Source organism: Larimichthys crocea, chromosome VII (assembly GCF_000972845.2).
Source record: "Larimichthys crocea isolate SSNF chromosome VII, L_crocea_2.0, whole genome shotgun sequence".
Lineage (NCBI taxonomy): Eukaryota > Metazoa > Chordata > Actinopteri > Sciaenidae > Larimichthys > Larimichthys crocea.
Genome location: NC_040017.1, coordinates 16496967 through 16519659, shown reverse-complemented (window position 1 = coordinate 16519659; position 22693 = coordinate 16496967). Strand labels below are relative to the sequence as shown.

The window sequence follows — 22693 nt, the reverse complement described above, 5'->3', positions numbered from 1 at the left end:
GTTTGTTTTGCTTAAAAACGCGCGCCGGTGCCTCAAATTTAACGTTAACGTGTACACGGGCACCGCCTGACGGGGTGTCTTGTGATTAACATCAGACAAACCCTTCAGAAACCCTGTATTGTGTGTGTGGCTTGACAAGTGATGTTTTCTTTTCACGAGCCATGTTAGCACTGGAAGCTCTAAAACAAAACAAAAAAACAAAACAGCGGTTAGCTACCAAACTGTCAGGCGTAACAAAAAAAAAAAAAGTGCTTCGCTGTAGCTTTACTTTAAACTAGCGGCGGCGTCATTTGCATATTTTACTGCCTGGTTTTTAAACCCAAAGCTGGGCTGGACTGGCTGCATTTCAATGGACACTCTGTCAAAAACATCACAAGCAGCTGATGCTACGCGGGAGAAGGTAGCTTTACTTAACTTATTTTAACTTAAAACGAAGAGTATGTATTAGCCACAGAGCTAAGTTACTGCACGAAAAGCTACCTAGCAGCAGTTGCTACAACTCAGATCAGCTGATGTTGCAAGATCTAGAAGTTTCACTTTTTAAGTGTTAGGCAAAGACAAACATCATGCTGTGACGTTAGAGAGTGCCTTTAAGGGTTTAGCTCATATTCCTGCATCTTATTTTGCCTGTTTTTGCTCATTGTGAGATGAAAATGTCCAATATTCTCCAGATATTATGGATGAAGTTCAACATTTAGCTCTGTTTCTCTGCAGGAGCTTTGTCCACCAGCACCCAGTGGAGTAGTGTCTGACACCCTTTCACTCCCATCTTATAAAGAGTACCCTGTTCACCGTCCCTTCATCAACTCTCTTGTGCATCACAAGCCTCAAACACGCACACATCTGTCATATCGCCCATCATCACCCAGTAAGGCTCTCCCAGAGACCAGCAGTGCAGGTAACTTTAATTTGTGCATCTGTGTGTGTGTGTTTCTCTCTCATTCCCTTTACAAAGTTTCCATTCAGGTATTGCGGGTGTTTCAAGAGCTCCATGGTTACAGCATGTACAACATGCAACATGATGCCGCACTACTTGGATGTCTCGGGCTGCACTGACATCTATTCATTCTTTTACATGATCCCCTCTGAGTTCCTGTCCTGTTATCTTATTACACTATGATTTTAATTATGCACTCAATATGTTTGATCATATGTATCACATGTGTGTGTGTGTGTGTGTGTGTAGCGATCCTATCTGCCTTAAGGAACCTGCAGGAAAAGATCCGGAGGTTGGAGTTGGAGAAAGGACATACGGAGCTCAGTCTGCACACTATGGGGAAAGATTCATCACGCACACATCTGCAGGGCGATAAAGTCACACAGAGACTCTTTAATGATAAGGCCAATGCCGAAGGAGAGATAAGTAGCCAGTCCAACTGCAATCAAGGTGTGTGCGTACGAATAAGATGCCTTAGCCGATGTTATTCATTGTCGCTCCTCGTGTCTTACAGTGTCTCTAATTGTTCTTCCCTACAGTGCTGATCACACACCTGGCTGCTGCGGAGTCTCGCTGTGTGAAGCTTGAGCGACAGCTGGATCACATGAGGAGGATGTTGCGTAATGCCAAGGCAGATAAGACCAGCCTGCTCAAACAGCAGGTTAGCCCAGTGTTCCTCACAGACTCCTGCGTGTGACTGGATTCTGTATAACTGTATTAATGAACGTATTAATTGTTGACTGTATTTTCAGGTTACCATGGAGACGGCCAAGTCAGCTGATCAACAGTGTGACACAGTGTCTGAGCATGCCCAGTTGGACAAGCTGGAGCGACTGGAGCAGGAGTATCTTCGGCTGACACGCACGCAAAACAACGCCGAGGTACACACAGACGCAGTGAAATGTCAGTTAGAGTAGTTACTGCCCTAAATTGTAAATTTCTACGCAGACCAAATGACACCCATTCCTCAAGCTTCCTCACAGCATGCCTGTCTGCAAATAACACAAAAAAACAATGATTAATCATTTCTGTAAATCAAAAAGACATCCAAGATGCATCATAGGGGGTCACACTTTAATTAAAGGAATAAGATAACATAGTAAAACATATTTTATTATTATATTATAGTATATTATATATTGTATTATTATTAGAATTTCTTTACATTTCTTACAATCTTAACTCACTCATAAGCTGACCACAACTTATGTCCACGTGGAGGCCATAAACAAGGGAACCCAAGTAGATACTGAATAGTTCTAAAAGTCTTTAAAGGGTCACAAACCAAATTCAAATGTTGGAAGCCTTATTATGTTTACTATTATTATTACTACAGTCATGATGATTGTGTGTCTGAATATGTCAGATGAAGATTAGGCAGCTGGAGATAAAACTACAGGAGGAGGAGCACCAGAGAAAGCTGGTCCAGGATAAGGCCAATCAGGTAATAAAGCTTTATTACTACTACTATTTTCTTCCTCGCACTCACTATTGACAGCTTGTAATGTGTCTTATACTTCATAAACTTAGTCTATTGTTCTGAATACTGTATGCTTTTTGCTAAATGTCACATTTTCTTGTGTGTCTTCCTTAGCTACAGACAGGTTTGGAGGCCAATAGGATACTGCTGAACTCAGTGTCACCTCGCCTGTCAACCAGACAGTCCAAAGAGAGGAGGTCCAATTTAAAGGTAAGGATTTTTTTTACAGGGGTGGTTCAGGATTTTTGTGAGCACTGTTTCTTTCCCTCTTCATAAGTAAATGTTTCAACCAGTGTGATAAGACGGCTGCAGTTGACTGCTTCTCTGCAGTGTTAGTACATCTGTGAATGACGTGTTCAGTGTTGATGTGCGTTTCTCTGCTTGGTGTCTTTATGAAATTAATATTTTTTGGGGGTATTCATACTTTATGCTCCCACATTAGCGTTTTCCTGTGGATCTTACTAGTGTTTATGTTTATTTTTTCCTTCCAGAAATCTTCACCACAGCAGTCGTCCTACACACAGCCACACTATAGACTGAGCCTTAGAGATGTACCTTTTGTTGCTGGAACGGTAATATGGACGTGCATGGATTTGTGGAATAAAATATTAGTTTTTAATGCTGCACTTCTTTTACACTGGCTCTCTCTTCTCTCCTCCTTGCTGACTTTCAGTCAGTAGGCTGCAGCCACTCAGTCCGTGCAAACGTCCAGTCAGTTTTGTCTCTCCTGAAGCGACACCAGCCACACCTCTGCAACAGCCGTGTCCTCTCTAACGGCTATGAGACGGGTAGTCCCAGGCATTCAGACACCTCCTCATCCTCCTCCTCCACAAGTGAGGAGGAGCTATCCGAACTACTGCAAGCACTACAGGAGGAGCTGCGACTCATGAGCTTGTGAGTGTAGCTGCGTCTGAGCTCTATGAGGAGTTTAAAATAGTGTTAAATGTTATTCTGTGTGTCTGATTGCAGGGAGCAGGATGAGTTGATGAGGCAGGTGGAGGACAGTGTTTCTGAACAGGAAAGAAAAGAACTTCAGTCAGAGCAGGAGAGACTGCTGCTGAAAATGGAGAGGAAAGGAGAGCAGATCAGTAAACTCTACAAACACAAAACACAGGTAAGTTCTCACCCCAAAACACAGCTCACACACAACCACACTGCATAAGCAAAATCACTCTAGTCCTTTACTCTTTCTCGTCTTTCCTTTTAGATAAAGAAGTTAAGAAAAGAGGCTAATTACAGGCCCAACAGTGGAAGTGAGGTGAAAGTGACTACCACAGTGTCCACCAGAGGTCGCTCTGCTGGAGTAGTCAAAGTGAGACCAGGAGAGCGAAGCAAGAGGAACCTGAGGCTGCTGAGAGACATGAAGGCTCTGCAGACCTCATTACGGACCTGAAACCCACCAGGACATGAACACAGCACGTTAGTTTCGTCTCATTGGTGCTATCTACCTACCTTTGACCATTGTTTCACCATCAACACAGCTACTGACTGACTACACAAGAGAAAAATGTTTTTTTTTACTGTATTAAAAACATTGCGACACATCTGAAGAAAAGATTCTTTTAAATCAGACCTGAGTTTTGTCTACCAGTGCACCCAAAGTGCATTTTTATCAAAATATGGTCGGTTTGTTGTCTGATTAGTCACCTTAGTGTCACATGATTTATGACTTATAAAAAAAGAGAGGGCTTTAAATGATAATTGACTTATTCTTTAAAGAAACTCTGGAGCATATTAACTCAAACATCGACCTGGACTCTTTGATATTTATTTTGATGTTCAAGTCTTTTACCAGCAGAGGGCATTAAAGTTCATAACCAGAGCTCAAATTGTGCTGATATTTATATATATATAAACAAAACAAAAATGGACAAACTGGACTGAAATGAGTCTCAGAAAATAAAAAAAAATATTCCTAGTTTTGTTTTATTTGTTTTTTTCAAGAAGCCAAAATCTCACGGTGCTAAAACATTCCTGGGTTTGCATGACAGATTCTAAAAATTCATAAAGTGGATGCAAGAGCCAGTGGTAGGTAGATTTCTGCAGTGTGAGTAGCCTAATAATGTGCTGAAGGACCTAAAAGAAATGTACTGTGCTTTGTTTGATTAAAGTGGCAGAATCTGCTTGATTGATGGGTCATATTTGCAGACTCAGTATGTGTGTATGCGCACATGTGTTGTTTGTTTTGATCAGAATATTTGTAATTATTTCTACAAATATACGTATTTGGATTTTGATATTTCTTTAATAATCATGGGTCACATTTCTGAGTGAAAACACATTCCGTTGAGAAATAAAGTATTTGCTTGCCTATAACTACAGTGGTGTTTTTATTTATTTGGATTTGTTTTAATGACAAATGCATCAGTTTTTTGCGTTGGCAAACAAGCTTGGCACAGTACTTGGTTATATTTGTGGACATATGATCCACTGTGCCCTTGTACCTGTCCCCTGCTGTCTCTCCTCTTTGACAGACCTGTCTTATCCACCTTTGATGCTGGTACAGCTGACGTCAATCCACACCAGACCTGAATAAGATCATAAGGACCTCAAAACAAATTATCTGCAAATGTTTTATCACAATTTTAAGACTTTTCTGCTTCATTACATAATTTTAGACTAAATTTAGCTACATACCTTAAAGCAAACTGTAATTTAATTCACTAAAACAAAATAATGAAAAATCACTTTTTATACTTCCTCTACACATTAAATAAACTATTAATGTAAAGAAAAGTTATTTTTTAAATAATGCTCCTCTGGAATGGTCTTTTCTAGACAAGAAAGTTTGAATTTACAAAAACTAAACACAAATAATGAATCAGAGTTTGCACGTACATTTGCACAATAAATAAATAAAACTGTATGGGTTCTGGTACATCAAATGACCCATACATATTTATTCCAAGATTTAAGAGAGCTAGTATCCTTTAGTATTTAACAGAATCAGGAAAGATTTTTAGTGTCACATAAACTGTAGCTAATAAAAGAACAGCAACATGCAGCCTTAAAAAAAATGTAAGTATCTGTGCAACAAAATAAGAAATGATATTATATTTACCTGTATTTATCATGAGGTGAAATATGCGCTTCTCCAGCCAGAAACAGATTTCGTGCTGCAGTCTGTCTGTCTGTGTGTGGACACTGCAGACTGTCAGTCTCCACACAGCTGCAGCCTGAAGCGTTGGCTCTCCTGCATAAGTGAACTTGAGTACGGAGTGAGCGATGTGACGAGGATGGACTCTGGACTCTGAAGGATAAAAATGGTTTAAGCTGCTCAAAGATATGGTATGCTTCTTTTCCAGTTTTCTTTGTAAATTGCCTAGCTCGTTTCCTTCACAGCAACACGTTTTTACATGAGTGCAATTTGTCCTCGACAGTATGGATTTATCAACACCTGTTTGAAATCTCTGGTAGTTGAAAAGTTTGGCGAGGAGACGTGGGTCAAGCTCAGGTAAAAGAATATTCATATTTACTGTATTTACAGATTTGTTTCAAGGCTTTCTTAAAAAAAATCATTCCTGTTGATTTTGTGTAGTCAATAATGAATAAGTCTTTTTCAGTTTTTATCTTCTTTATCATTAGTACATAAACAATAAATATACTCTCTTCTCCAAACCATCACCATCATGTGCAGGGATGAAGCTGGAGTCCAGGATACATTCCTGACATATGAAGTCTATAAAGATGAAATCACCATGCAGCTGGTAGCAGAAGCCTGCAAGCTTCTAGGTATATTATTACCAGATGTGTTCATGTTTAGTTTCAGCATTCATAATCAGAAAATCAGTTTTTAATGAAAACTAAATCAAGATAAATAATTTAGCTGTCATATATTATACAGATTTTTATTTTATTTATTTATTTTTATTTCTATTTTTTTTGGCAGGAGTGAAGCCAGAAGTTGTCTTGAAGCAGTTTGGAGAATATTTCTTTGAGTTTTGCAAACGCTCAGGCTATGATCACATGCTGCGGACTCTGGGAGGAAATTTATTTGAATTCACTGAGAATCTGGATGCACTTCATAGCTACCTCACCCTCTCATACAAGGTGCCCGATTCATGCCAATTCATGTGGGCTTTTTCTTTATGGAGAAGACAAACTGTTATGTTATGATTCATTGCTTCATTCTTGCAGGAAATGAATGCACCATCATTTCGGGTGGAGAAAAACACTGATGGTACCATGCTTCTCCACTATTATTCAGACCGCAGAGGACTCTGCCACATTGTTCCTGGTAATTAAAAACTCTTCCTTAAGAATAAATGCCACTTTTAACTATGGCCTTTTTGCATTAGTCTCATATTTTTTGCCACTATTTGATCAATGAAATCGATCGTTACACGATTCTCTTTTTGCAGGTATTATTGGAGCTGTTGCTAAAGATTTTTTCAACAGTGAGATAACGATGGAGATCGTCAGCCAGCTAGAAGAGCTGGAGAGAACTGGGAAGAAGGAGCATGTGGTTTTCCTGGTGACACAGTGGCCGGCTGTGGACACTCGGTCCAGTAAAACACAATCCCTCGAGCCTTTGTCTAACCGAAGTAATGCAAACATAATTTGGACTAAAGAGGTTAGCTACATATACACTCTGTAGAGGCTAAGAGCTACTGTGGAAAAAATAAGCCATAAAAATAAACATGATATTACTGTGTCCTCAGCCCCCTCATCAAAAGAGGTCCACTATTGGTTACCCTATGCGCAGGAGTCACTGGGATACAATAAGAGGCCTGGTTTGCCTTGGGAAAGGTATAATGCAGACACCCATAAACACACTCAATCAATTCTTGGTTGAGCCACCAGTCAGAGACATAGGCAGAACCTGAAAGTTTAATAAACTGTACCCAAGACCACCAACAGGAGTTGCATGTAGGTACCTGTAGCATACACGTGTCTTTGTTTGAAGTTATACCCTTTGTCTAACCTAACAGGCAAACTGTTGAGGGGTTTTCAGCCAGTATACCCCACAACCCTTAACATTGATCTGAAGACTTTCTGCCATGCTTTTCCTTTCCACATAGTCTTCGATGAGCAGGTGCAGTATTTTCTACTGTGTATTAGAAGAGCTTTGTGAATTCCCATGTCTGAAATCTGCAATTCATGACTAACCGGATTATAATAAATTAACTGGGGTGATCCTGATGGTGTCTGAGGTAGCTGGTGGTGCACCAGGCAGGGGTGAACCTCCAGAGGATTGTCCCCGGACTCCAGACGATGAGCATCCATCTGGACCTTTACTTCAGCATTGTGCATCCTGAAGTCACCTTCACCATCTCCAGCATCAGGAAGTTCATCAACAGCCACTTTGTCCTGCAGACACGCAGGGACATGATGCCTGAAACATGGAGGGACAGGCCCATGCTGCAGCTCAGAGGTAGAGGACAAACTAAAAACTATAGATTGTCTACCATAAGCAAATATAAGAATTTATATTTGCTCCATGCAGGTCAGATGATCTGGATGCCCTCTTTGGACTGCATGCTCTATCAAGCCTCTCCTCTACTGAGAAGTCTTCAAGAGCTGGAGGAGAGGGAAATGCACATTTCCGACATCGCACCCCATGACGTCACCCGCGACCTCATCCTTCTCAATCAGCAGCGACTGGCTGAAATGGAGCTGTCAAATCAGTTGGAGAGAAAGAAAGAGGAGCTCCGCCTGCTGTCTCAGCACCTGGAGGAGGAGAGGAGGAAGACGGAGAACTTGCTGTATGCCATGCTGCCCAAACATGTAGCCAACCAGCTGAAGGAGGGCAAGACAGTAGAAGCAGGTTAATAAATATTCCATAAATATTCTATAATATAAAGTGTTTGGGTGTTTGACTGTGGCTAATGAGACTCCTTAATGTGTTTGTATCTTCTATAGGAGAATTTAAAGAGTGCACCATACTGTTCAGTGACGTGGTGACCTTCACTAACATCTGCTCCCTGTGTGAACCAATCCAAATTGTCCTTATGCTTAACTCCATGTACCTCCGATTTGACCGGCTCACAACTGTGCACAATGTTTATAAGGTACAGACAACAGATTTTATTTGACACAGATGTTATTTTTTACCTCAACGGTGGAGCGACAAATAGTGTTTTTTTTAATCATAGATTAACTATTATTTTCCCAGGTAGAGACCATAGGAGACGCCTATATGGTGGTGGGTGGGGTGCCCATACCTGTCTCCAGCCATGCTGAGAGGGTGGCCAACTTTGCCCTGGGTATGATCTTGGCTGCCAAGGAGGTTATTAACCCTGTGACAGGAGGGCCTATTCAGGTGCAGTAATGTTTGTACTGCATTTGTCAAATACACAGTGGTGGAAAGTAACTAAGTACATTTACTCACGTATTGTACTTGAATACAAACTTGAGGAATTTCTGATTGTATTTCAATTTTATGATGCTTTATACTTCAGCTCCACCACATCTCAGAGGGAGATATTATACTTTTACTCTATTACATTTATTTGACAGCTGTGGTCACCAGATTCTTTGCAGATTATAATTATACATGCAACAACATCTTATATTATAATATATAATATAACTATTGCAGATTAAACTACCAAACATCATATGAAATTGTTAAAATTAGCTCCATTGACCAACTACAATTAAAGTACTGCTTACAAATGAAATCCAGTGATCCAAAATCCCTAGAAGTCATAACAAGTACATTTACTATTTATACTATTTTATTGCAAATGCTGTATTCGTGTGTTTTGTTCTCTTCTGTTGTATTTCTGTAGATCCGTGTGGGTCTCCACAGTGGTCCTGTACTAGCAGGCGTAGTTGGGGAGAAGATGCCACGCTACTGTCTGTTTGGAGACACAGTCAACACTGCATCGCGCATGGAGAGTCACGGCCTCCCTGACAAGATCCATTTGAGCCCAGATGTCTACCAGTGAGGACGCTCATATTCATGCATGAACACTTTTTGAGTTGTACCACAAACCCTGTGATGCCTTCTTTCTGATTTTCATATCCTCTATCCACATTTCATAGAGCCCTGAAGAATAAATGCTATGTTATTCAGAAGCGAGGAGAGATCGAGGTAAAGGGGAAAGGCAGGATGACCACTTACTTTCTTGAGAGGAACTTTGGAGTCAGCGAGCAGCGGATTATGGGTGTCTCAGACCTAGAGGCTGGGGCCGGACAGCAGGACAGCCAGATGAGCGATCAGCCAGGCCTCTATAGATTAGGTCTGTGTGTTGTCTGAATTCTCAATTGATCCTTTAAATTGGTGCACAATTGAAGCAGATGTTTGTTTTTTAAACGTCCTGCAGTCTTTATCAGCGATACATTTCTTTCCCTCTCTCACTCATGTTTTTCGTCTATACTGTAGCTCTTCAGAGGCAGCGCAGGGATGACCTTAGCCTGATCCCTATGAAATATGGAGACAGCCTGAGTGAACCCCCGTCATCATCACATATGTCTGAACCCCAGACCTGCCCAACCATCAAGCCCCGGGACTCAGAGAGCTATGGAAGCCTGCACACCGATGATCAATCAGAGGGTGGAGCTCTAGACCAGTTAAAAGATGGAGGTGAATTTGGCCAAACAGAAGTCAAACACACAGAGGAACATATTGATGGCATAGAACGTGACCGCAATGTGGACACAAAAGAACAGCAGTTGATTACCGGTGCTGTGGAAACCAACAATCAAAACAAACATACCCGAACCAGGCTCTGCGTGGTGCTGTGAACTGGTAATTACTTGCTGAATTGACTATAAATTATTTATCAAACAAGGTTCAATGTAACATGTACCACTGAGAGTTAAACAGAAGTTTTTTTTGTTAAGTATTTCACCCGCACTGTCTAGCATCTGCATTTTCTCTTTCCCTTGAGCAAATATATGAATCTTTGAATGCAGCAGAAATATATTAAAGTTTATGCTTTTGCTTGTAGCTCATGTGTCTGTCTTAAATACTAAATAATAAATGCATTCGCCCTGACAGTGATTGCCTCCCAATAAATCTTATGAGCGGAGAAAATAAAAATGTTCATCTAAGTGACTTTTCATTTGTTTTCATGGAATATAGTGAAGAAAATCAACATGCTTATCTGTGTGTGCCCTTAAACCAGCTAAATCTACCAGCTATAGGTGCACCAGTGTAAAAAGTTTGAAGTTCATTTGCTGTGTTATTGTTTTGTAACGCAGGACAAACATTTTGGCTGATATCAGTGTGCAGTGTGTAGGCTCAGCTAATGCCAAAACATTAATAGAGCAAATGTAAGATTCAGAAAGCTATTTTTTTTACTTGTGTGAACCATTTCCGCTCAACAAAATGCAGTCATGTAAATACATAAATATGATATTACTGTATTGTTTTGACATTTTAAACGGACCTACAATAAGGACAAGAGTGAAATATAATGGTCATAATAAATGAGCTTCTTAAAATCTGTCACAATTCATAACACTGCATATATCACAGATAATAGCTTATATTGCTTTACTTTGATTATCATACACTGCTATATTTATAAAGGAGCTTTCCATACATGAAAGCAGACACTACAGTGTGCGATTTAGACTACTACACTCTTTAGGAATGCAGTCAAGAAGCCGGACACAAACACACACGTGGCCTTGACAACTCCATTTAAGTTTACATTGTGAAAAGAAACAAAGATGAATAAATAATGAGTACGTCGTTGCTCACGAGGCCTGAGTCAGTGACCACAACTGTCCGTAAAAGAGATGTCACCTGCAGGTGTATGTGTGCGTCTCACTCCAAAAACAACACCCCAGGTTGAGAGAAGAGTCCAGACATCTGATCCTCACAGCAGAGGGCCTCATGTCTCATCACTGTTGACCGGGCCTGGATCGCAATGGCCGGATGAAAACAACACCTGTAACCAGAGTCTTCTGTTTGTGTGGTCAGGTGTGATAAAATCGGTCTGCTGGCTCACTCAGTAAGAGCCCAATCTACACTGACCTAAATGAAGAGGCTAACGTGTTTTGAGGCCACCGGGGCTCAATTCAGTTGGTCTCATGACCACGGCCAAAGTCTTAAAAAAAAAAAAAAAAAGTTCTGCTTCTTCTTCTTCTTCTTTCAAGAATCTGTCTCACTTATTGAAGCCAGCTCGGTGATCTTAGGCCCCTCGTGGTGCTTGGTGAGAACCGGCCGGTTGGTGTAAATGTCATCCACGGGTAGAAGGAACGTGACAGTTTTTACTTTGGATCTAAAAGGATCAAAGAAATCACAAGAGTTAATCAAACTTTTATCAAAAAGTGTTTTTGCTTTAAAGCTACATGTCACTAATTAAAAGTGTACCTGTACCTGTTTTTGTGTACATATTCCTGCAGGGAGTGCCTGTTGGTTGCCACTTCTCCTTTAGTTGTGTTACCAAAGATGCCGTTTCCATGCTGAATTTCTTCTTGTAGTCTTCCCCAACCAGAGTCACTCCGCTGTGCCCTGTCTGTCCTCCCCTCTCTCATGGTGACCCCAGACAGGTTGGAGCTTATGGAGTACCTTCGGACAGTCATGACAGTGTTCTCTGTAAAATAACATGAACATTGGGTTTATTTACACGGTGCAGAGACAGATATGGAGGTTGAAGGTTTTCCTGTCCTTTGATTTGATAAAGCGCTTTCGAGTTGCATTGTGGGAATTGTAGGATCCAGTGGTTTTGGTTTAAATCAGGATTCAAAATCAGGATATCACAGCTAAACGGTTTAAATCAGGATTCAAAATCAGGATATCACAGCTAAACATTTCTTTTAGTCTGTCTTTTTTGAGACACACTTCATGGAAGTGTGATGCTAATTGTCTGGAGTGCTTCTTTAAAAATGCAATTTCAAAAGCTTTAACAGTAAACATTGAAAAATTATAGTTTAAAAGCAGTTTAAGAGCAACCACTTGTGCAATTCAGACCTTTTCCTCTTACCTTTGTATGTTCTCTCCAGGACTGGCGCAGATGCATTTCTCCTCAGGTTCACATAGGGGTTTTCCTCCATTCCTACCCACTGCTCTGCTCCTGCAGATACCGAGCTGCCTTCACCTGGCACGGCCCCAAATGACCGCTGGCCGTAGCCTCCTCGCAGCTCTCGGTTCTCCTCCTCCAGCTTCTTGATTTCATCGCGCATCTCCATGATGACCTGCGCCAGGCTGCGGGTGCTCTCCATGGTGCTGCTGCTGCGCTGCCAGTACCACGGCTTCCCAAAAACCGGCGGGGAGTCACACAGGAGAAGCTCACCGCGCTGCTGAGGCTTTAACATGCTTCTTCTAGTGTGCTCCTCTCTATTCTGTGTGCCTCAATCTCAGTCCAGATCTTGTTCTGGGGCAGATTATGTCGCCTTTCACCACTTATACACCTGAAAGGGCTCCGGTGATCAGCCAGCAGCACACAAAGGATGTTTTATTAATCAGCACCCGGCGTCTAGTTTCAGGAAAACTAAGCAGGGGTCGGAAATGAAATGTGCACTGCACAAGAGCTTGAATGGCGGGAGAGCTACTAAACCTGCAGGATCACTGAACCAGCAAGTTTTCTGACAACTTTTGTAGGCAAAACAGTCGCGTAGTAACTTTTTCTCAAGTTTTAGCTCAAGAAAAGATGAAGGGGATCAGATTTTTTTTGGCACCTCCCTCTTCCTCTTGTAATACTCATGTCTCTGTTGGGATTACAATATCCTCCCTCTAAAATATTAATTACATCTGTCAGCAAGGATAAATCTAGGAATGAAACTGAGAAAAGGCCACCTTTTGGTATTTTGTCTGACTGTGGCGCAGAAGATCATATATAAAAAGAGAGACACTGTATGCACAGTAAGGTTTCATTCATTTCACTCAGAAGACAAGGAGACAATCGGGGTTAGCTGGCCTCTAATTTAAGCCTACTTAATAAATGGTCCTCTCTCATGAATATGCATGAGGTTTGATAAAGGCAGAGGTCAGGGGGTTAACCCAATGATGACAGGCAGTCTTGGAAAAAAAAACACATGAAAACAAAACAAGCGTTTGATAAATAATAAGAGGAGGAATCACTGCAACAGACATCAAATACAGACAGGCTGCACACAAAGAAGGAAATTATAGATAATTACACTCAATGGGGTGTCCACAGCCGGGATTGTATGGTCAGGTGCACCAATGGATCTCATGTGGCCACAGGTTGTAACCCATTATAAATAGACCAGACAGCCTCTGAGCACACCTGTAGTTTAGCTGGCCTGACTCCAACATGAAAAGATGCACGCTTTAAAATAATATAAAATATGAAATATTGTCAGGAAGAGCCAATAGCTACCAGGTAGGCTTGGAGACATTTTGATGTCTGTGACCTGGACTGAATAGTGCTGGCTCACAGCAACCTGACCCCACTAGAGTCTAGGTCGCTGGGAGGGAGACAGGCATACAGAAGCCGGTCTGTAGAGGAGAGAAACCCAATCAGCCCACTCTTTCTGGTTCACAAAATACACTGCAGAAGGGGAGGGAGGCGAGAGAGAGGGAGAGAGAGACAGAAACACCAATTGGCTGGAAGGAGGGGAGTTTGTGAAGAAGGGCCAGGAGGTCGGTGAAACTCAATCTGCTATACGTCAGGTCTGCGACCACAGAGGGAGAGTGAAGAGACAGAGATAGAAATGTGTCAGCGGTCTTGTCAGGTGGAGATAGACAGACAAATGACAGAGACAGTGGACTGCGTGCTGTCTTTTACCACAAGCTCTATGTTCAGGGCCACTTAACCTCCTTATGTGCAATACTGCAACCACAGGCTTAGCATCAATAAATAAACAATGACTCTGCTGGTCAGTAATTATACCCAACTATTGGAAAAAAATCATTCCATGCCAGAGTACATGCTTAATTTTAATGTAATTTAACTTCCGATGAAAGCTCAATCACAAGTTTTATACTCTTCTGTGTCCGAAAGTCGGGGCCTTCTCGCATAATAAATACATTTTAGCAGAAAGTATCTCTAAGTTGCTGTAACTACTTCTTCCTGATGGATATCCCAATAACAAGTTACTGTTCCATGGGGCCACATATGTTATTTGTAGTTACAGAAAGGCAAACAGAGCACACAACAGGATATACAGAAGATCATTTTGACATTGGATAGCATTACAACCAAAATACTGCACGTGTGTTAAAAATGGCTAGTTGGTTAAGAAAATATCTTAAAATATGACATGTTAAAATCTCATATTAAATCTTACTTACAACAAAGTCTACCAGGGGGAACATTCAGCAAATCAGTTAATGAAATGAATGAAGATGATTCAAAAACTCATCTAATTGTCTTGCTGTTATCAATTAAAACAAAATCATTCTCTTCGTTAATTCCTTTTTCCAGATGGCATCTCAGCTCCTCGCACACACTAATAAAATAGTCTGGCTCAGGCATCAGTTGTGGTTATAGTGAAATATTGAGTCGACAATGAAGATGCAAGGCACAAAGGAAAACAGAGCTTCGGGGTAAATACAGCAGAGAACAGTGCGAGATCAAACAACAGACGGACACATAGCAGTGATGATGAGAGCCTCCAGGCTCCATCACATCTGAACAAGCTGCTCTGATTCGGATTCATTTGGCTGCTGACTTTGTTCTGACCCGTCTGACATAAATCAATGATCCAAAACAAAGGATTGTTGCTTTTGGAGTCTGCTCCTTTCTTTTCATGGAGGATTACTGTACGGCAACAGTATAGCAGATTGAGTTTCACCGACCTCCTGGCCCTTCTTCACAAACTCCCCTCCTTCCAGGTCGACCTAAAGTCAAAAGCCTTTTTTACTGGTCACAATAACCCTGATCTCTTTTATCTGAAAGCTTTGATGCAGAAGACCCTTTTCATGTTTTGAGCTGGCCCCTTTTAAGCCAAGTACCACTGCATATTAAATGTTACTCCTTGAAGAAAATTTGAAAGCAGACAACAAATCATAATTCAACCTGCATTACCTTCTGTCTCATTTTTTAAGTCCACACTGTTACATGTGTTAAAACTGGAAACAACATAGTTGGCATGAGCAGCTGATAGATTTAAAGATTTAAGAGCACCAAGGCAAATATTGATTTTCTTCGTCTTTGTTTCAGTCTGAGTTTGCTCATTACACATTTCTATTTCACACATTTCCGTCTATTGTGCAGGTGAAGGACCTCACAATTATATATAATTATCTGCTGCCTGGTCCAGTCAATAGACAGGATATGAGGGACTGCTATGCACAGCTGCAGCCACGGCCGATTTAATTTTAGAAAGCTTTTTTTTTCTTGCCTCATTTCAGCCTGAATGGAAACCTGGCTTAATGTGATTAACATAGTGAGTGACCTGAACTATAGGGAGAGGAAGTGATCTGACTGATAAGGTGTGACGTCCTGTGAAAGAATAGAAGACGCACGCTTTGTCACCACGCCGACAGCAAGGGAGTGGATGAAGAAACACTGAGCGAAAATAATTTTGGACATTAACAAAATTTTATTTAAATGTTATACATAAAACTTTAGTTTTTGTTCTTTTTTTTTTTAATTCAGCTAAACAAATATTTATATATCGTATATTTTATAAAAAGAAACATTTCAAACATTTTAAATATTAATATTTCTTATTTACAATTCAAAACAGTACAGGAAATAATAACAGTAACAATGCAATTTCAATCATAAAAATGTTACAAAACATAATTTTTTTTTTTTGTTTGTTTGTTTCCGTTTGAAAATCGGCAAGCTGATATTTCCAGAATGTTAGCAAGGGTACAAAGTAGCAATGTGGAGCTGCTCTACATTCAGACAGGAACTGGAGGTGCGTTCAACTCTTCGGATGCTCCGTTAGTCAAAGATCTGTAATCCAAATCTTTTGTTCTTTTTTTTTTTTCTTCACATTAGTCATTTTACAAGATCTCTTGAAATAGTTTGAAGCACGATGATATTCCACAGAAAAAAAAAAAAGGTAAAAATGTCATCAAAATGCACCGGAAAGCTGTATATTACACGTGTAGCTGAACGCACCTCGAGCTCAGTAAGGTCACTGTTCTCTAAGGGACAGGGTTGTGGAGAGAAGGCGCATGTTGTGTGTGTGTGAACATATGCACTGTGTGTGTGTGTGTATTTGTTTGTGAGTGTGTCTGTCAGTGTGTAAGCTGATGAATCAGTTGGCAGGGTGGGTAGGTGGAGGGGGGGGGAATCCATATAACACATGGATCGAGTCTTTAAAAACCAAAACAAACAGTAGCTAACAGTCCAGCAGCCTGGCCTCTACTGTAGATAGTCAAAGTTTTCAACGACAGGACTACAGACTATCACGACCACAGTCTACACACTTCTTCCCTTGTTTTCTCAGTCACAGTTCCACTAAGTGTGCTGCTCCCTGCAGCGGGAAACAACTACAGTCAGAAACAAGCAAATGAGTTGCTTTGAGGCTCAAACTGGTACTCTCCGAAGCCATTTTTTTGGGGTGGCGGGGAGGAGGGGGGTGAGAAAAAAGAAAAGTCCTTCCCTGGCACAAAGAATTTCTCGTGTGTCTATTGGCCATTCAGTAGGCGCTGTGCCGTTCCGTTCCTGGTTGTCTTGTGTGAGGAATCTGGACAAGAGCGAGAATAGAAAAGCATTGCATTGGAACAGGAAAATTCAAGTATCAGGAAAAGCAGTTTTGGCTGTTGGATAGATTGGGATAGGCTGGGAAAGCAAGTAGCAATGTGACATTGATGTCTTTCAAGAGGGAATTTGATGACATGACATACCAGTCTTAGAAAGAGCGGACAGAGAGCTGTTAGAGAGAGATGAGGTACTGGCAGCAAGAACGCTTTTTTGTAGCTGTAATGAGAGGAGAAGTTCAAAAAGAAGTAGAGAGAAGTATGAAGCTGATGCACATGAAAACGTCTCATGAAATAACGCAAAGGAAAAGATGATGCTCATTACGCCATGCGACTGAGTAAGAAAACCACAGCGTGGTAACAGTACAAGTCTGGACACTCATCGGCCATTGCATAGTCAGACCTGTTCATTCATGATGCCGGACAGCTCAGTCAGCATGTCCCGATAGTGAGCTCTCATCTCCTCCTGGTACTCCAGTTGGTCTTCCTTGATCAGACGCTCATTCACATCCAGAGCCTGACCACAGGCTTCTGCAAACTGCCTGCAGGGGGGGGCAGACAAAGTTGTACTGATTATTAATGCTGTCAATGAACCTTGAACCTGACTTTTAACAGTCTACACAAGGATACTACAGATGTGTTGAACTCCATTTCCCATGTGCACATGCATGACATATAAGGCCACCACAAAGCTCTATTTAGTCTTTTAAAAAGGTATTGGCTTTCCTTTTTTATATATATATATATATATATATATATATACACACATACATATATATTACATTTGCCCTGATAGAGTTCTCTTGGCTTTATTATCAAATGCTTACAGTGGACGAAAGTTTTGTTCCCAGGTAGAGTATAAAATGACACGATTCAAAACTCAATGCAACATATACGCCTACCGTGTACTGCCAGCGAACAAAACCCACTTGACTTGTGCATTTAATCCTACCTGAAGATCTCCTTGAGCAGCTTGACCTGGTTGTCTGGGTATTTCTTGGCATTCTTCTCCTCTAAAAACGCCCGTGCATAAGCCATAGGCCCTGCATTCACCTGAAAGGGGGAAGATCAGGTGAGACAAAACAAATTCACCCACAGGAATTTATATTTTGGATGAGATCCTCACCTTGACACTGACGCTACCCTGCAGCTTCAGCTGCAGCCGGATCATGTCCACCTCCTCCATGTTGCAGAGCTGATTGAGCTCAGAGACTTTACGTGACATCTCATCAATGGCTACCTCGATCGGGTTCATTTCTGTGCTCTGCTGCTCCACCACCTGGATACGCTTCTTTAGGTAGGGGAAGCTGGAACTCGCTAAAGAAAAAGGGGATAACAACAAACTGGTCAGACAAACTCTACGTTACATAGCTCCAAACTGAGGACAGAAATGTAAAGAAACACTTACTGGTCAATATGGTGCGTCTCTTGCACTGCTCCTCCACGTCTCCGTGTTTCTTCCCTGACAGAGTGAACGGCGTCTCAAAAACGAAACGGTTGATGTTGTGATGTCGTTCAAAATCTGTTCTTTTGTCCTGCTGTTCTTTCTCGTCAAAGTATGGCACCACGTAGGTCACCTGGATGTAGGCGAACTTGGGGTCCAGGTCTTTCGGATTTACCTGTTTTTAAAAGGATGTTAAGGAAGCAAGAGTGAATATTTGGTGAAGTTATACATACTGTCAATAATATAAGCCAGGCAAATCATTCAGTTTGTCTTAAATTTCATAAACAGGTCAAATTCTGTCAGTTACCTTATTGGAGTCTTGGATCATCTTGACGTTATCAGCTCCAAACTTGTCTGAGTAGAGTTTGAGTAATCTCTGGGAGATTTCTGACAGCCCTGTCAGCTTGGGCTCTTTGTAGATGAACTCTTTGCTCTCCTCCTCCTCAAAGAAACCCTACCAGAACACACACATGGAGACGCAAATCAGCAAAGACAGTTTGCGTGTGTGTGTGCAAAGCAAGTGTAATATTTAGATCATGTCGCTTTTGCTGTCACAACACGCTGTATATATATGTCAGTCTGATTTTATGTTGCCCTCTGGTGGTTTCTTGTACACACAGGCCATAACACGTGTTAGAACAACTCAGCCCTAACAGGGTGCCAATGTTAAGCTCTGGATGGGAGAGTTCAGAGGTCATTTTCAAAGCAGCATTGGAGTCAAATGTCAAAGGTGAATGAGGTTTATTAAATAGCATCTTCCTGTCCTGTTTGACACCAGCTCTTCTTAATGTTTAGGGAGGAAACAAATTCATCTTTGGAGATTATGGGAGGTAAAATGGACCACAGCAAGCTTGACACAAACCCTTCAAAAGGGTAAGAGCAGCAGATGTTAATAGTGGCAGAAGGAGAAGAGAGGTAAAAGTGGTTAGCGCTGAGGAAAATGGAAAATCAAAGACATACAAAACTTACCGCAATCTTGATTTAGAATATAATTTAAAAAAAGGAAGAAAAGAGCAAACAGAGAAATTAAGGACACTGGTCTCCTTATCTTTCCATTTCCATGCCTCATTGACAAAAAGTTGTCTCGTTCTCCTCGTTTCCAGTAGTGAGAAGATTTCATATTCACACTTCAGAGTGCTTCAGAAATACTATCACATCATTAATAAATAAGAAACTGTGTCAGAAATCCAGTGCTTCTCCACGGATGAAGCCATATTCAAAGATAAATCAGGGCGCAACTCATCTATTATATCAGCTTCACCTATATGTTCTTTATATTTCTAAAAAGTTAGGTCACCTAAATTAAATTTTTTTGAACATATATACGTTGCCTACTCATCCCTGGTGGCTTCTAGCTTACAGTGAACAATTTCTGTTTTATTCGCCAGGTATTTAGGTCTCTGCCACTGAGACTTCTGCTGCCTTGGTTGGAGACACGTGAAACACTGAAAAATGACATTGGAAAAACTAAAAAGGCAAAGTGTCCTATTTTATTTATCCATTACTATTCATAGTTTACTCAGGCTCACAAGAGGCAAACTGTGGTGTACTCGCTGGATGTACACATACATGATCAATACATTCATTTTTATAATAAAGCTGAATGCATACAAGGACACGGGGTATCACTTTCTGTCTGCTGCAGAGATTTAGCTACTGTTGTTCTGCTGTAGCATGAGTATCCACAGTTGAGTGTGTACAGGGTGGAGTTTGTAATGTCACTCACCTGTCCATAGAAAGCTACACGGTAGTAGCGACCGAAGAGCCGCTTTTCTGAGTTTACCACCTCAGTCACCTTGAGATATGAGCGGTGGATGTCATAGTACAGCTCCGACAGCCTCTGTGGGCCCAGACAAACACACATGTATGGTTAAACTAAAGCTCAATTTGCAGACAAACACACACACACACACACATGAAGAGTGGAAGGTGTTACCTTAAAATCCCGCCTCTTTTCAAAGACAGCAATCACAGGTTTGTTGATGTCAGCGATCAGCTCGTGTCTTTCTGACTTCCACAGATAGTCCACGCACAGCTCCAGCTGCTCTACAAGGGTGTCCTACAGAGTGCAGCAAGACCAGGAGGCATATCAGAGAAAAAAACATCCTTCGATGCCAACATCTTCTCCAACGGTTATGTTTATAAAATGCTACTTTATGGAGCAAAATTCACCATTTTAAGAGTAAGGTTTTGTCCAGGATTAAAGCCAAAGACTGACCTCAGTATAGGGTGTGTCTTGTGTACCAGTGTCTTCCTTCATGGCACCTTCCTCTTTGACATTAGGGCTGATGCACATAAACGCTGCCCAGCCCATCGAGAACGACGCTGGGGTTTCAGACAAGTGAAAAGTAACGTCAGGGTGAGTAATTCAATCGATGTACACTTCCCATTAAAGGTCACACTTTATCGCTAGTGTTATGTTTAGCTTTAAAACAAACAGATGCATAAAATGCATCAAACACATACACATTCTTGTATTTAAATACAAGAAGTTTTGCGTTATTCTTACAGTCAAGCAACAAAAATTGGATGTGAGCGTGCTTCACTTGAGTGAACAGGTCAGATAGTGACAGTAAAAATGCCGGACACAATCTCGTATCATTAAGGCAAGAACAGTGGTCCTGAAAACATGTAACTGCACAGTGTAAGAAAACCTTATCTATGACTGGGAGTGGTTCAGATTTAAAACCTGATGTCCCTTCAGTCCAAACCAAGTCCACCTGCCAATATGAACACCTTCCACCCAGCTGCAAGCGCTTTAAACATATCAGTGCACACCCACACCCTCCCACAGCCCCTTGTCTCTCCATCACTATGTTCCGGACTCCCAACCCCGACCACCCAGCAGGCCCCAGGCGCACACACTCACTGTCTTGATCTCGGGAGGTAGTTAGTAAGGAGCTACAGTTAAAGACAGGGCTTTCTTCAGGGGACACACTGGACATCCTGGCCTTGTCAGCTCTCCAGTAGCCTGTTTGGTAGGAGCGAAGGAGGAGGAGGAGGAGGTTTACAAAATTCACGTCCACTTGCTTTTGCCTTTTTATGCTCAAGGACAAGGTTTCACGAATCAGCCGAACTGCTGGCATGCTATGCTCGCTATTGGCACACGGGCTCAGTGCGTAAAGTGCATGCGGAAAGACGTCAGACACAGCACAGTACAGCAAAAGGATAGACACATGCTGTGGTATAAATGAGGAAGCATGCACACAGTCGAGGAACATGAAGCACAGCCATATGTGTAGATAGAATAGAAGCTGATATCTACACTGTAGATATCAGCTTCTATTTCTACTGGAAGTCGTGAATGGGAATGGTGTTTGGATGCAAAGACAGATCTATATTATCCAACTTCATTCCCTGTGGGTTCCTAATTAATCATCACACACTCTCACAGCACCAGTGTGCTCACTTTCAGGCATACACATAAACCCCCTGTGATGATATGAAGGAATGGGAGTTGCAATGATCGTGTTAGCAGAGAGAGAAAGAGAAGTTTGCTGACTGACAAAAGATGTCTGTGAATGTGAACGTTCTGCCTAAAAGTTATCATGACGCACACACTGCACACAGCGACATCAGGCCTACATGTGCACAAATATTTGGCGCGTACACATAAACACACAAACCATGCTGCAAAAAGTCAAGTCAAAGAAGCAGCATGTTGTGCACTAACCTCTCCTCTTCAGGGATTCGGCAATCAGGGCTGAGATGTGGATGTAGCACATGGCAGCCTGAGGAAAAGTCAGACACATTTCCATCACATTTAAGTAATTTAACAATTTTAAAAGTAAGAGCACACTAAAAAGTATCAGTAATATTTCTAACCTCTGAGAGATCGCCGTTGCGGACATGAACCTTAGCCATGCTCTCCAGCCAGGTGCGTCGAAGTTCGGGGGTGCTGGCGTAAGAGTTGGCCAGACTGTACTGGAGATCCACAAGCATCTCTGGATCCTTCTCATGCTCCTTCATTTGCGCTGTGGCCATCAGAACGGTCCTGATCCGTTTGGTCAGGTCCTTCACCTCAGCAGGGAATGAAGTGTTCTGTAGAAAACATTATAACGTTCATTACTTTGAGCATGAAACTAGACAAATGAAATACCGCTATCTATCTTGATCAAACCCTAGACGCTGCTTTACCTTTAGTGGTGCATCGCCGTTGGCAAAATTATTGATGATAGCCAGCGACTGCTGAAATCTCGAGCCTCCAATGCCAGCATCTGCTATCAACTGACTCACTGCTTTGATAACCTGAAGTGGAACGAGGAGTATAGGTGAGGACACACAATTTACAAAGCACACAATGCTGAA

The 22693-nt window shown here is 41.6% G+C and overlaps 4 protein-coding genes across 10 annotated transcripts in view; 2 read left to right on the top strand and 2 right to left on the bottom strand.

The window, feature by feature from the left end:
- Positions 1-111: 111 nt before the first annotated feature.
- Positions 112-4731, top strand: cep57 (centrosomal protein 57). The gene is made up of 11 exons (XM_010729657.3): positions 112-400; positions 715-898; positions 1187-1387; positions 1477-1598; positions 1690-1818; positions 2304-2381; positions 2532-2627; positions 2909-2989; positions 3091-3311; positions 3387-3531; positions 3625-4731. The coding sequence occupies exons 1-11, from the start codon at positions 350-352 to the stop codon at positions 3808-3810; spliced, it is 1494 nt and encodes a 497-aa protein (XP_010727959.3). The 5' UTR covers positions 112-349; the 3' UTR covers positions 3811-4731.
- A 939-nt stretch (positions 4732-5670) lies between these two features.
- On the top strand, positions 5671-10265 carry LOC104918042 (guanylate cyclase soluble subunit beta-2). The gene is made up of 15 exons (XM_019274289.2): positions 5671-5705; positions 5798-5871; positions 6055-6149; positions 6307-6467; positions 6555-6654; positions 6779-6990; positions 7094-7166; positions 7349-7452; positions 7575-7791; positions 7864-8184; positions 8280-8428; positions 8533-8679; positions 9152-9306; positions 9408-9604; positions 9748-10265. Exons 1-15 carry the CDS (start codon positions 5703-5705, stop codon positions 10107-10109), a joined length of 2370 nt encoding a protein of 789 aa, XP_019129834.2. The 5' UTR covers positions 5671-5702; the 3' UTR covers positions 10110-10265.
- A 425-nt stretch (positions 10266-10690) lies between these two features.
- On the bottom strand, positions 10691-16048 carry LOC109142013 (uncharacterized). The gene is made up of 3 exons (XM_019274284.2): positions 12302-16048; positions 11695-11911; positions 10691-11596 (listed from the first exon to the last, which is right to left on the bottom strand). The coding sequence occupies exons 1-3, from the start codon at positions 12630-12632 to the stop codon at positions 11467-11469; spliced, it is 678 nt and encodes a 225-aa protein (XP_019129829.1). The 5' UTR covers positions 12633-16048; the 3' UTR covers positions 10691-11466.
- Positions 16049-16229: 181 nt separating this feature from the next.
- The window catches only part of dock10 (dedicator of cytokinesis 10), a 60533-nt gene continuing 54069 nt past the window's right edge, over positions 16230-22693 (bottom strand). For 6 of the 7 annotated variants that reach the window (XM_027280225.1, XM_027280228.1, XM_027280224.1 and 3 more), the window contains 14 exons: positions 22523-22633; positions 22211-22426; positions 22059-22116; positions 21255-21356; positions 20604-20710; positions 20322-20444; positions 20112-20225; positions 18693-18839; positions 18350-18560; positions 18068-18258; positions 17894-17994; positions 17345-17483; positions 17089-17161; positions 16230-16928 (listed from right to left, as the gene is read on the bottom strand). In XM_027280225.1, the coding sequence (XP_027136026.1) occupies positions 16870-16928; positions 17089-17161; positions 17345-17483; positions 17894-17994; positions 18068-18258; positions 18350-18560; positions 18693-18839; positions 20112-20225; positions 20322-20444; positions 20604-20710; positions 21255-21356; positions 22059-22116; positions 22211-22426; positions 22523-22633 (1752 nt within the window). In that variant the 3' untranslated portion in view covers positions 16230-16869. The remainder of the gene's footprint in view (positions 16929-17088; positions 17162-17344; positions 17484-17893; positions 17995-18067; positions 18259-18349; positions 18561-18692; positions 18840-20111; positions 20226-20321; positions 20445-20603; positions 20711-21254; positions 21357-22058; positions 22117-22210; positions 22427-22522; positions 22634-22693) is intronic. The other variant, XM_027280227.1, reaches the window with a different exon arrangement.

Coding starts and splice junctions, on each gene's coding strand:
- cep57 (XM_010729657.3), top strand. CDS start 350: ATGGACACTCTGTCAAAAACATCACAAGCAGCTGATGCTACGCGGGAG. Junction 401..714: donor CTGATGCTACGCGGGAGAAG/GTAGCTTTACTT, acceptor GTTTCTCTGCAG/GAGCTTTGTCCACCAGCACC. Junction 3,312..3,386: donor GAGCTGCGACTCATGAGCTT/GTGAGTGTAGCT, acceptor GTCTGATTGCAG/GGAGCAGGATGAGTTGATGA.
- LOC104918042 (XM_019274289.2), top strand. Junction 7,167..7,348: donor CCTGGTTTGCCTTGGGAAAG/GTATAATGCAGA, acceptor CTAACCTAACAG/GCAAACTGTTGAGGGGTTTT. Junction 7,453..7,574: donor ACATAGTCTTCGATGAGCAG/GTGCAGTATTTT, acceptor TGTCTGAGGTAG/CTGGTGGTGCACCAGGCAGG.
- LOC109142013 (XM_019274284.2), bottom strand. CDS start 12,632: ATGTTAAAGCCTCAGCAGCGCGGTGAGCTTCTCCTGTGTGACTCCCCG. Junction 11,912..12,301: donor CCTGGAGAGAACATACAAAG/GTAAGAGGAAAA, acceptor GTTATTTTACAG/AGAACACTGTCATGACTGTC. Junction 11,597..11,694: donor GAATATGTACACAAAAACAG/GTACAGGTACAC, acceptor TGATCCTTTTAG/ATCCAAAGTAAAAACTGTCA.